This window comes from Lepisosteus oculatus, chromosome 7 (assembly GCF_040954835.1).
Source record: "Lepisosteus oculatus isolate fLepOcu1 chromosome 7, fLepOcu1.hap2, whole genome shotgun sequence".
Lineage (NCBI taxonomy): Eukaryota > Metazoa > Chordata > Actinopteri > Semionotiformes > Lepisosteidae > Lepisosteus > Lepisosteus oculatus.
Window position 1 is genome coordinate 2,711,136 of NC_090702.1, and position 13,889 is coordinate 2,725,024.

Below are 13,889 nucleotides of genomic sequence, written 5' to 3' on the forward strand. Positions count from 1 at the left end.
TTATTTATTTATAAATGAATAAATAACACTATTTTTACACCACCACATTTTAGAGCTTTTAGCATTTCGTGTTTTTCGGAGGATTCAAATGCAAAACGTGGAAGAAAGTAGAAAATTACAAAAAAAAAACAACTGGGGACAATATGCCTGTGTAGCAAGTTTTGCTTTGCAGTCGTGTAGCTACTCAACATGTTCTTATTTTTATTAAGTAATCAGGCAAGAGTTTTTAGTCTGGGATTTGAAGCAAGAAGCCTCAACTGTGAAAAAGGTTTGAGATTTCAGGAATGGTCCAATAAAAGCTCACCTCTGAGAGTTTTCTGTTCTCTTTGGGTCTACAAAAAACAACACTTAAGTCACCAGTGTATAAGGCGCTAGCTATAGTACCAAACCATTAGTGATGTTGCTTTTTCACCAGCTTCAAAATTCAATCCTTTAGCTGTGAAAAGAGTTTGTTTTTGGAACATGCATAATACACTGTTTTTTGGAACCTGATCATTTTTTTAGTGGTTGGACAAATTCATTTATGTTTTGTTCCAGACCAGTTACTTAAATTGAAGTTTATTTATAGGGTGGCACAGTGGAACAGAGGTTAGCATTAGTGCCTTGCAGAGTTAGGGCCCCCAGTTCAATCCCCAGTTCAATTACTTTTTTCTAACTTCAGGATAATTTAATCGAATGAAAACCCACCTATTTTCCAGTTGCTTTATCCAGTTCATGGTCGCAGGACAGCCGGAGCCTATCCTAGCAAGCAGTGGTCACAGGGCAGGATACATCCTGGATGGGACGCCAGTCTGTCGCAGGGCACACACAGACACAGAACCACACACTCTCGCACCAGGGCCAGTTTTCCCAGAAGCCATTTATGCTACCAGCATGTCTTTGGAAACCGGAGCACCCTGAGGAAACTCACACGAACGCGAGGGGGGAACATGCAAACTCCACACAGACAGCACCCCAGGGGTTGAACCCAGGGCCCCAGCGCCCCGAGGCAGCAATGCTCACCACTGCGCCCCCCCCGTGCCGCCCCCTTTCTATACCAGACCCGGTCAAGATTAGCCCCCAGCGCGAATGTGACTCTTCTCGTTAATCAATTAAAGCACCTCAGGCGAATCTGTGTCCGAGGACTAGAAACTCGAAGGCTCGCTGCTCGCTTGCTCGCTCGCCCTGCCACGGCTCTCCCCTCTTTCCTCCCGCAGAACGCCAGCGGCCTGTATACGGGGTTCATCAAGGTGCAGATGGAGCTGAAGAGGCCCATCACCGTGCGGGCGCCCAGGGGCGGTAGGGAGGAGGCCTTCTTCCTGCCCAGGGGCTCCACCAACACGCTGCACATCAGCAGCGCCAACACCGCGCAGGAGGTGATCGAGGCCCTGCTCAGCAAGTTCCTGGTGGCTGACAACCCCGCCAAGTTCGCCCTTTTCAAGTGCTGCCACAAGGAGGACCAAGGTGGGGGTCCCCGACTTCCGCGCGCACACGCTCCCCCAAGGCAGAGTAGCGGGAGAATCCGGTCTCTCTCTCTCGTGACAAACGAGCCCGGTTTTTACACGGAACCACGTTGCGGGTCCGCGTTTCAAATATCGGCTGATCTCGAGAGGGCAACCTGGTGTTTGCCGCAGCGGAGCAGCTGATCTCCGATCCGTGTTGTAGAAGAACTGTTACAAGTGAGAGGAGGGCGTTGGGTCATTGCGTTCAGTAGCGCGCAGTTAACTGATCCCAGGATCTCATTAAGACTTTTCGTGGGGGAAAAAAAGCCAGGTTATCAGGTTCAACCACACGGCTGGGCAGCTTGTTCCACACCCCCACCACCCTCTGCGTAAAGAAGAGCCTCCCGTCCTGACAGGAGGGTCTCCTCCAGCTCTGTCTAGGGCGAAGCCAGGCTATCGGCTTCAACCACGTGGTTTGTCCCACACTCCTACCACCCTTTGCGTAAAGCCGCGCCTCCTGTCCTTGGTTTAAAATGCGCTTTCACGCCGTTCCTGCTTGTGCCAGCTGTTTTCCCCGAGTTCTGACTCGTTCGTTCCTGGGATGCGTTCACTTGAGCGACCGACCAATCCTCCTCGTGCTCTTCCCTCGAGAGAGAGAGAGAAAGAGACCACTTGATAACGCCATTAAACCGCGGCGCTTGCAAACCCACCCCGCAGAGGACAGGGGATCCGGGACGGGCACGCCCGCTCTCGGGGCATGTGCGAAGGCCATCTGCCAGCGATCTGGAATGTCGCAGGCCTTCCAAACACAACACGGCGCTATTAATACCCCAGCACAGCTGGAGCGCAGGGAGAGCCCAGCAACTGCAGAACAGCACGAGCGAGCGCTTTACAGCGCGGCTTGGAACCCGTTCAGACATTCCCTGGCTGGCTCCCGGCCTTTCCTGTGAAAGGAGAGAAATGTCAGTTTAACCCCCGAGGGGTGAGCCGGGCCCAGCGTGGACCCACAGTTTGCCTCTTCCCTCAGGAAAGCAGCATCTGAACCTTTAAAACGCGTCTCCCTCCCTTTCCAAGCCAATAAACCCCAGGTCGAAGGAAACACTCAGCTGCTGGCGTGCTGTATCATCCTGTGCAGTTGTTTTTCTTTGTGGTGAAAAGCCAGTTTCGACACTGGGCCGTCCGGTGGGAAATATTGGGGGCGGAGCGCTGGCTCTGTGGCTCAGGATCTGCGCCTGTGGCCGGGAGGTTTGCCGGTTCGAATCCCGCGGCCCGGCAGAGGAATCCTACTCCGTCGGGGCCCCTGAGCGAGGCCCTTCACCCCAGCTGCTCCAGGGGCGCCGTATAAATGGCCGACCCTGCGCTCTGACCCCCAGCTTCTCTCCCCGGTCTGTGAAAAGACACATTCCAAATCCAAGAAATTGTATCTGGCCAATAAAGCGATCTTATATACGCCTCACGCGGCTGACATGCAAAAAACATTTTTGTTGGAATTGGGAAGGGCCTGCTCTTTTGGAAAGCTGCAAACTGTCCGTGTGATTATTGAGGTCTCCTGCTCCCTGGAGCTCCCCCCCCCAGCAGACGGAAAGGCAGAGCGTTCCGATCCCCAATGGGGGATCGTCCTAGCGTGGCACTGTGGTCTCGGCAGGTTCAGTCCGTCTCCTGCTCTCGGCCGCATTAAAACCGCGCCTGGGCTCTGCGGGATCTTTCAAATGCCATTCCTGTCCCGGCAGGGGGCACACAGGTGGGAGAGGAGAATCCCTGTGAGGACTAATCCCGCATTCCAGGGTTCTCTTATCTGTGCTGTGTTTGCCGATAACAGCACCAGGAATGGGAGGAGACACCTCCTCCCATTAATGAAATGTGCTGTCTAGACACCCCCTGAGCAGATTAAGGGGACGTTCTGGTGGCACAAGTAGGCACAAGCGCCCGTTTCACAAAAAAGGCGATCATCCTCTGACCTCTCGTTCCTTTCCCTAATAGAATCCATGTCCTCAGGGAGTCTGTGATGTCTCCCGTCTTTAAAATCTGTTTTTCGACTGCCCCTGCTGTCTGTAGCAGATGGGAAATGCGCCGTGCACCGCAGAGCCACTTTGGAGCTGTGACCTGAAATCGGGGCGTTTCTTAGGATTAAGATGCGCTGAAGGTTTCATGTTTTTTTTGTCTTGCAAGCACCTTAACTCGGGGTCAGTTGTGCACAAGAGGACGAGATAAAAAACGGCGGACCGTGGCTTCTGCTTAGCGCTGGTCAGGAAGAGCAATTTTGTCTTGGCTGGGTTTTAATCGCGCTGCGTGACAAAAGGGGTCTCGTCTCGACACCCTGTAGTTTTGCTCAGGATAATTGTGTCGGTTGTACATTCACAGAGTGGCTGAGCCTCTGAGACTTGGCAGGGGGAAACGAGAGAGACGAGTATCGAATAGGGTGTTAAAACGCAACATGCGCTTTTAATGTCTTGTTGCATGAAGCAGGAGAGCTGATGGGATCTTAAATTAGAACAGGCGGGGTGCTTCTTGCTGGCCCTGGGTGGGTTTGTGACAGTGATGATGAAGCAGAGCAGGGAGAATGTCTGCCTCTTTATTGCCAGTCCTGTGTGAACACACCACAGACATCGGAGAATAAGAGCAGGCCATTCAGGCCTGAGTTAATGGCCTTTAATTGCTAGTAGGTTATTGATCCGACCGATCAGTAACATTCTGATGCTGGTTTCCAGTCAAGCCAGTCAATTTAGCTGCAGTGCAGTAGTAGATTAGTTAAATGGTAAACTCCAACTCGACTAGCAGAATTAAGGAATCAAATGCTCTAGCACTTCCCCGATCTCCCATCTCCCATGCTAAAGGATTCCGATTAAGATTAATCAATACATTCAATATGTTTAATCGTGATCTATGAAAACTTGCATACAAAGTCCTTTCCATTTTACTGCAAGTGCAAAGCTCGTTGTTTTGATGTTGTGCTCTTGGACTCTTCATTGACGATTAATCATTTACCCAGAACTTAATTAACTAAAGGTGAACTTTACAGTTGCTTTGATCTCTGAATCTGGGATCACTGCATCTTGGCCAAACATTTTAATTTGAAGCTGGAAATGTTGAGACTAGCCAGGCATTACTCATTGTATCTAGATTCTTAAAGCCACTTCATAATACAGATTCTGATAAATATATATATAAAGTTGCATACAATGTAGTTTACCTTTTAAAGGGGAACTAGAGTCTAAATTTTTCCTTCCGGTTATTAAATCTCGGAAACAAAATTAACTCATTGGTGCTAAAGAAAAATGTCACAAACTTCGAATACCGTAAGTCGCCATGTTGTCGCAAACTTGCATTCGAGCCGTTAAGAATTGTGACGCGAGACGGCCCTTCCTGCTCACTAGTCCCTGTACTGGCTGAGGTACTGTGATGGACGAGTGGATAAGGACAGGTTGTGCAGCGGACGTTTCACTGCAGAAATGTTCCAACGTGATCTGCAGGCGGAGTTAATAAGTAAGTCGTATTTGTAACTGTCTGGCAGTGGAGAGCGATATTTCTGCTGGATGAGAAGAGCTGGATTCACAAGCCTGCTTGTCTACAGAGTCACAGGGCCACTTCCCCTCACATGAGGTCTCGTTGCCTCGTTCTGAATCGCACAACATGGCGCTGCGCGGACTAGCCGAACCCTTGTCGCCGTTGCTGTGCTCCCCGAAATGAGCAGGCATTTTGAGCCCGCGCCCTGAAACCTCAGAGTTTCTCTCCCCCCAGACCCCCCCCCCAGTTGATCCTGATAAGACCCCTTCGGTCCTGTGCAGCAGAGGGTGGAGATTTTGAATCTTTTTAACTGCAGGGATGATGCCAGGGCCGGATTGTGGTGTCCGTAGGTCCCCCGGGCACTTCCTCTCCGACATGCGCAGAAACGCCAGTTGATCGGCGTCGGCGGACGTGACGCACTTTGAGCTGTTCTCATGCTAAACCGCGCGACTGTCACTTCGACACTCCTAGTCTCTAGAAGAGCCGCTGGACAGCGTCTGATCGTTGATCTGGAGCACCTGGAGTCCATCGCCTGTTGGTCCAGCTCGTTTCTCGTCAGTCGCTCGTGTTTCCCTCCTGCGTGGGCCCCTGGGCACTGTGCCTGCAGAGCCTCATGGGGAAACCCGGCCCTCGATGACGCCTGTTCCCTCGCTGTGTGTTGCAGTGTACGTGTGCAAGCTGTCCGACGGAGAGCACCCCCTGTACCTGCGGCTCCTGGCCGGCCCCAACACGGAGGCCCTGAGCTTCGTGCTGCGAGAGCAGCAGACCGGGGAAGTTATGGTAAGACGTCCCGCAGCGCTCGGGTGAAATCCCCCCTTAATTGCTTACACTTATATAGCGCTTTTCTGGACACTCCACTCAAAGCGCTTTACAGGTAATGGGGATCCCCTCCACCACCACCAGTGTGCAGCCCCACCTGGATGATGCTCCAGTCCTCTCCCACACACCAGCTCTCAGTGGGGAGGAGAGCAGAGTAATGAAGCCAGTTCATAGAGGGGGATTATTAGGAGGCCATGATTGGTCAGGGCCAATGGGAAATTTGGCCAGGACACTGGGGTAACACCCCTACTCTTGTCGAGAAACACCCTGGGATTTTTAATGACCACAGAGAGTCAGGACCTCGGTTTTACGTCTCATCCGAAGGACGGCGCCTGTTTACAGTCTAGTGTCCCCGTCACTATACTGGGGCATGAGGACCCACACAGACCACAGGGTGAGCGCCCCTTGCTGGCCCCACTCACACCTCTCCCAGCAGCAACCTTAGTTTTTCCCAGGAGGTCTCCCATCCAGGTACTGACCAGGCTCACACCTGCTGAGCTTCAGTGGGGCTGCCAGTTGTGAGTTGCAGGGTGATATGGCTGCTGGCCATAATGTGCCCACCAGGCTCAGAGTCAAGGAGGCGCACCGGGCAGTACCTAGCTGTGACCTCCACAGGTCCTGGGCGTGCTCCACATCACACACGGCGAGGTCACATCCCGAGGAATATCGCGAAGATCCAAGCCCGCATCTTGGTTTGAAGACCAACCTGAGAATCGTCGCTGTGCGCAATATAGACTTCAGCTACTTTTTGCTACAAGGAGCCGATTTGTTATCAAGTTAACTACTTGACTGTTTTGTAACCCTAGAAGACCTCACGGCAACAAAGAGGTCTCCATCCATCCGTTTTCTAACTGCTTAATCCAGTTCAGGGCACAACGCATCGGTTCATCTCAGGGTGTAGACACACACACACCCACACACACACACACACACACAGACCAGGGCCAGTTTTCCCAGAAGCCATTTAACCTCCCGGCGTTGCCTTTGGACCGTGGGAGGACAAAGAGGAGCACATGCAGACTCCACACAGACAGCATCCCCGGGTCTGTAACTGAGCCCAGCGCTGCACCACCCCACCTCCCACGAGGAAATACCGGGGAGTGTTTTCTGACTCCTGATGCAGCGAGCGACGTCACCGAGCGAGACTGTAGCCGCACAGACTTCTGGGTCCACGTCTTCAAAACTGCGGCCTTTTAGGCAGTGGAGGGGTTAGGCTTTGGGGGGTGGCGGTTTCTCTCCAGTTGACGCGTGTTGGGGGGGTCTCCTTGTCCCCCGGCTTTCCTGCTCTGTCTGACCCCCTGTCCCCTTCCCACCTCCCAGTGGGACGCCTTTTCCATTCCAGAGCTGCAGAACTTCCTGCGGATCCTGGACAAGGAGGAGGCCGACTACGTCCGACTCCTGACGCAGCGCTATCGCACCTACCGGCAGAAGCTGGAAGAGGCCCTCCGAGCCGAGGGGAAGCCGGGCTAGCAGCGGAAGGCGCCGGAAGGCCAAAATTCCCGGCAGGGTCCCGTTAGCGACGGATGGACTTGCTGCTTCCTTAATAGAGGGGGGGGAGGGGGGTAATTTTGGGGGGTGCCTGGGGTGTCACGAACTCTGACCCCGTGACCCACAATCGCAGGTACCCCTCCTCCCCGCCGGCTCGCCCTGTCCCCGGTGTTGACCGATGGCTGCAAGCTTCACTTGAGGGACTGTCCTCGTCTGCAGCACTCTTCCTTGCCTGTCTGCCTGCCTCGCGCGGAGTCGTTTTTTTTATTTTGGAGGGGCCCCTCCCCATGTGCCACATGTGAACGGTCGCGCGCGGGGGGGGTGGGGGACGAGCCTGGAGCGTGTTTTTAATTTAATTTGAGAACGACGTAGCGGTCTGTAAATATTTTCGGTTTGATGATTATTTTTTATTTATAGGGTGGAAGCTTTATGGGTTTCGGAGACGCAATAGCGGGGCTTAACCTTTTAAAGGCGGAGGGGGAACAAACTTCCAGGTCTGGGAAGATGCAGTTATTAGTTAAACTAATTGAAGAGCAATAACAGCACCCAGAGAGCCCGACAATCACGTGTCAGAAAACCCGTCTGCCTGCCTGCGCCAATAGGGCTCCCTTGTCGGACGGGATCTGGACTCTTTTTCGGAAACCCTTTGGGGTTCCTCCGTCTCTGCGTTTTTTATTGTGCCTGGTGTCCGTTCAGCGGCGGGAGATGGGGTGGTGGTGGGAAAACGAGGATATCTTTCAGGGTGGGAGCACTGGAGTAGGCACCTGGCTAGCGGAGTTTAGGTCTATCTCAGCTGGAGCTCCAAACTCTGACATCTGTCACTAGTCCACATAACCCTGTGCCTTGGACCGCCTTGGAGAATGGTTTAGGGTGGTGGTAGGGCAGTGGTTCCCAGTCCTCTTCCTGGATTTTTCAGGTGGTAATAAAGCAGCACAGCCACAGTAAAGCAACTGCCAGCGAGCCCTTTTAACAGAAGATATACTGTACAGGACAACATTGGTGACCTAGAAAACCAGCCTGACACAAAGAATGTAAAAACATTCACGTGTGGATTGTGAAAACGGTTTAAGACAAAGGCCTGCACGAACGGTGGCTCGGTCGATTCCCATTCTCTCAGTTGTTTAGACTGACTTGTTTCTTCCGTCAGGCCTGAGACTCAAGAATCCCCGACTCTGATCAGATTGGTTCCAGCTCCCGTCTGTGCACAGAACTTTTATACAGCCTCGTCTCGGCTCGATAGCTCTTAAATCTGTCTAAACAGCTGCTTCTGGTGTTTCTAGAAGTGTTTCTAGTGATCAGTGGACGAGGAACGGACACACAGGGGCGGGAGTGGCACTGTAACGGACACGCCCACATAGGGAGTGGCTGGTCAGGGACGCCCACTGTGGGGGGGGGGGGGGGGTCGACCGTTGGACACGCCTACGAATGGGCGGTGCCGTGTAGGTCACGCCCACAAGGCGTGTTTCTGCTTTATGGCGAATGAGGCCAGTTCTCGCATTCAGAAATTGGTGCAGGGGGGTCGAGATCAATTGCCGACCCCCGTTCGACCTCTTTAAGAGTTAAAAGTATGTTTTTTGTGCCGCAAACAGGCGCCTGAAATGAAGAATTCTGAGAAAGCGGAAGGGACAGTTCTCTTCAGTTCCAGGAGTTTGGGACCACTGCTGTAGGGATAGGCGATGTGCTGATGGAGGTTTGGCGCTGTGCGTGTAGAAAAAAATAAAAACGTTTCCGTGCAGGAAACGTTTTTGTGAGCTGTTGGGGAAAAGGGAAGTATCTGAGGAAGTCGACGAGTGGTTTGGAGAAAGTTGAAAATTGAGATGGCGGTAATGGGCACCGGGGGTGGTCAGGAAACAGGCGAATCCATTGCAGAACAGGAGCAGATGTTCATTTTCCAGGCCAAAGCAGCGCTCACAGCCCGTTCGGGTGAAATTCAGCCGAGTACTATAGCACAGATTGTAACCGTGAAAATGCTCGCGTTTGTGCGTGGGGCTCCCAACAGCCGCGTTTGGATATTAAATATACAAAAGACATTCCGGGTGGTTGGTTGTTCAAATATTTTAATGATTAGTGATTTTTTTTTTTTGAATGAGATGGACGTGTAGCTGCTCCGGGAAATGCACTCGCGAACGTGGGTGGGATAGCAGTTCGTCGGACAGCAGGTGGGCTCTCGTAAACGTCCCCTGTGGAAGTGGGAGATCACCCGCAAGAACCGATCGTACCTGCGTTTCTTTTCGGCGTCCTTTTAAACGTCATTGCAATGCGACACCTGGAACCCGGCAACCAGATCCTGTTCACAGCATTTAAAACAAACAAACGCGCATATTTGAATGGAAGGCCATTCAAGTTCAGTAAGATTTTTTCTGGCTGTACTCCTGGTTGTAGGAAAGCACGGGGGGTTTATACCAAAGCTTAAAATTTTAGTAGTGGGCCCCTTTCAGCTCGGTCCCCCGGCTAGCACTGCGGTGCAGGATGTACGCTGTAAGCCGGAGAGGCTTTCGGGCAGGGCGGCGTTTGTGGGGACACCTAGTGGACAACTGCTGTAACTGCACATGCTTTCTTCCGTTTCCCCCCTCCCACTGTCGTCTTTCTTCAATCAATATAAACCAAAGACCTAAAGCCGGAGGCGATTGGGGGGTGTGATTAGTTTGGGTCCGGCGCAAATGCTTGAGAAACAGCGGTGCGGGTCTGGCGCCTGTTGGTGTTCTTGTGGGCATGTCTTAAAAGCCATTTGCAGAATCCTGTTTTGAGTGCCTGCTAAAAGACGGTCTGTGCTTTTTGTTAATTGTCGTTGTTGTTACTGTTGTGAGCACAGGCCTTGCATTGAAAACCACTTCAACACTATCCGAATAAGAATACTGTAGTGCGATTTTGAGCTCCGAGTTATGGGGGAAAAAAAAAACCTTCATCCACGAGTTCTCGTTTGGGCACTTTATTCACTGTTCAGGGATCGTGTTCGCGTTTTTGTTCTGTTTATTAGAGATATAGAACAGGTAATATATTTTAATATAAAGCTATTGACTGAGAGCAGAATCGCTTATATCCTGTAATCCTGGTGTAGTTTAAGAGAGAAAAAAAATGTTAGTTTAAAGCAAGAATTGAGCTGGGAAAATCGCCCTTTATTCGGTGTTCTTGATCTCTTTTTTTTTTACTGTGAAGTAGTTTCACTTGAACTACGACTTGTTGAATAAAACGGCTTGATCTATTGAGAAGGCACAGAGCCTGGGCATTAACGTGCTTTGAAATGATTCTTAAATTAGGAAACCTTCTTTTCAGGTCCACTGTATCTGTGATTTATGATACGTGTGTGCTGTAATGTGAAACACTTGGGTCAGTATTGCCCAGAAAAGGAGCTGTTTAACATGACTGTTGTTATTTGCCAAAACATCTCACCGTTTTCTTCAGGCTATGCTTTAATGTTAATCTGTGTTTGGAGATGGAACACTGTGATAAAGGCCAACTCCCAGTAATCGGCTGTTTAGTTTCAACACTGGTTGATAGATATATATATATAAATCTGTTAATTTAATAAAGGGGCAGCATCTTGCCTCGGTTGAAAAGTGTTACTTCAGAGAGAGAAAAAAGCGTTTCTGGTGCTGCTGATGTGGAGAGGCTGGTGGTATCAACGAGCAGGAGAGCTGGCAAGAATCGGCAGTGCAGATCTCGGATGCAATGGTTTTCTTCGATTTATACTGAATGCAAGTTCAGGTATATTTTTATAGGGTCGCTACTGCTTCCTGAAATTTGTTACCGAATGCGGCTTTTTTTTTTTTAAGAGCCTCGGTCCCTTTAATAAAATCAGAACTGCTAAACATGCTTGTGGGTCTGTGACGTTTTCTTGAAGTAATTGTTGGTTATTACACTCTCTGGAATATAGTGCTATTGATGGTGGATCACAGGGGTCCACAGATTGTGACCCTGGAATGTCTTAGGGTCTTCCTGAAGTCGTCTTGAGAGTGCCAGCAGCTGAAGAGCTGGGAGAGGTTGGGAAATTGGTTTCGTTAAGGCACTAACGAGCTAATTCAAGTTCGTTAAGAGCTCATCTGGACTGAGCTCCTGGAGACACACCGACTGACCCTGCAGGACCAGTACTGGACACCCCTGTCCTAGAGCCAGGACCCTGCCTGGAGGCTCGGATTGGCTCATGAAGGAGTCAAGACCTGCTGACACACCGACTGGCCCGGTAATCTCACTGTCCCATGCATTTTGTGATCCATTAATTCCTTTGCTCAGATTACGGTCTTCCTTTCCCAATTTAGAGATGTCAGCGTGGCAGGACTGATCTGTGATGGCAATGCATGCTGGGACTACGTGCAGAAGAGTGACTGAAGCAGGAGTTATCCCCCATCTTGTATACCCCAGCGAGTGATCAGTTGAACAGTCTGGCATAATCGCTAGCCTGCTGGTTGCTGCTTTTACCTTGAGCAAAAAAAACAAACAAACATTGCAGCTTATCTCAAATGTGGTTTCAGTTCCTGTTATCAGCTCCTTGAGTTTTGAAAGGGCGCTTTGTCCAGGCTGATCTTGCTGTGTGGAGTGTGAGAAGAGCCTGAGATCTGAAGATCTACAGTCCCGATGGTGTCAGGTGAGTGCTGGCCATAAAACAGAAACCAGAACACGCCCCTCCCCCCCATTGAATCAGAGGGTGAGGGCCAGAAAGTAAAAGCAGGTGACCTAGGTTTGACAGGGGGCTGAGCCATAACAACATAAGAGAGGTCACAAATGAGAGGTCCATCTACCCCCTTTGGTATGCTAGTTGCTCCTGTAATTGATCCAAAGTGATCGTCTCCGCCTGGTTTTTGAAAGCTGCCAAGGTATCCGCCTCAACCACATGGCTGGGCAGGTTGTTCCACGCTCCCACCACCCTCGGTGTAGAGTTCGCAGCTGTAAAGGCAGTGCTGTGTCCTTCCCAGCTGCAGGGCCGGTAGCGCAGACTGCCATTCCCTCTCTCCTGTTCACTCGGCTAGGCTTTCTTCTAAACCCAGGAAGAGCTGCACCAGAGCCACAGCCTCTAGTGACAAATGACAGAAAAATCACACGCAAGTTCCTTGGAAGTAAAAGAAAGTCTCTACATTATTTGTTTTTTAAAATATGGGATTGCTCAATGCCACATTAACATCTTCTCTGACCCCTCCACTCCGAGCTCTTCCCAGGTCAGGGGGAATCCCACTACCCCCACCAGTGTGCAGCCCCACCTGGATGATGCTCCAGTCCTCTCACACACACCAGCTCTCAGTGGGGAGGAGAGCAGGGGGATGAAGCCAGTTCAGAGAGGGGGGTTATTAGGAGGCCATGAGGGGTAAAGGCCAGGGGGGGAAATTTGGCCAGGACACTGGGGTAACACCCCTACTCTTGTCGAGACACACCCTGGGATTTTTAATGATCACAGAGAGTCAGGATCTTGGTTTTACGTCTCATCCGAAGGATGGCGCCTTTTTACAGTCTAGTGTCCCCGTCACTATACTGGGGCATTAGGACCCACACAGACCGCAGGGTGAGCGCCCCCTGCTGGGCCCACCAACACCTCTCCCAGCAGCAGCCTCAGCTTTCCCAGGAGTCTCCCCTCCAGGTACTGGCCAGGCTCAGGGTTAATTGGCTTCTGAGAAAACTGGCCCTGGAGTGTGTTTGTGTCTGTGTGAGTCCTGTGATGGACTGGTGTCCTGTCCAGGGTGTATCCTGCCTTGAGCCCGTTGCTTGGTGGGATAGACTCCAGCTCGACCAGGGATTGGATAAAGAGGTTTGAAGATGGACTGATGAATTACATCTATTGCTGCAAGCTTTGTAGAAGATTCTCCTCTCTTAAATTGCCTTCTGCTTGATAAAGACCTAAGTGTCCGGTTATGTCTTTGTACATGAAGTTGTTACTCTCACAATGACCAGCTGACCGATGACAACAATAAGGGGGGGGGGGGGGGAGATTCTCCCCGGGGGGGCTGCTGGTTTATTTCTAAGTCATAATGTGAATCGCATGCTGTCAGGATGGGTCCACGACTTACCGTTTTGGCCGGGGTGACAGAAAAACATCTGCAGTATAGCTGGATCCACGGCAAAATGACTCGGCTTTGATCGAGGAAACAGAAGAAAAAAAAACGTTTTTGCCACAGCCCAACCATGGCAGGAAGTCCAACAGCTTTACTACTGTTTACAATCAGAATGGAATAACAAAACAAAAAAAGCACCGTAACATTTTACAAAACAACCCTTATGACAAAAATATCGCCGTGGAAAGGGTCTTGATTTTAGTGTGAACGAGTTGGTATTGGACAGTCCGCGCCTTGCTGGATTATGTGTAAAAACAGTGACAATTTATTGAGAAGGTGGCTATTCAAAAATAAATTTGAATCGAAAATAACATAAATATGCAATTAGTACAGTATTCAGTATTGGAAGCAAAGCTGTTCTTGTAGTTTAAATGCACTTTGACCCTTGTATTGCAAAAGACGGTATAAAATACAATGAAAACCAATTCTAAGAGATGATAAAATCATTCTTCCAACGTGATAAATGCCATTTTGTTGTTAGAATGTCCTCTTCATCGGCTTGACATACTTTTTTTTTTTAAGTAAGAACTTATTAAAGTCTGATAAAGTAGGCCGGGGCGCCATCAGTGACTTCAGTGTATCGGCTTTTCATTAGTCAATATGCGGCGCATTGTTCGCG

At 50.5% G+C, this 13,889-nt stretch overlaps 1 protein-coding gene across 4 annotated transcripts in view; it reads left to right on the forward strand.

The window, feature by feature from the left end:
* Nucleotides 1-11,045, forward strand: part of rassf3 (Ras association domain family member 3) — an 84,294-nt gene extending 73,249 nt beyond the window's left edge. For all 4 annotated transcript variants that reach the window (XM_069192026.1, XM_069192027.1, XM_069192028.1 and 1 more), the window contains 3 exons: nucleotides 1,197-1,443; nucleotides 5,590-5,705; nucleotides 7,065-11,045. In XM_069192026.1, the coding sequence (XP_069048127.1) occupies nucleotides 1,197-1,443; nucleotides 5,590-5,705; nucleotides 7,065-7,214 (513 nt within the window). In that variant the 3' untranslated portion in view covers nucleotides 7,215-11,045. The remainder of the gene's footprint in view (nucleotides 1-1,196; nucleotides 1,444-5,589; nucleotides 5,706-7,064) is intronic.
* Nucleotides 11,046-13,889: the final 2,844 nt, after the last annotated feature.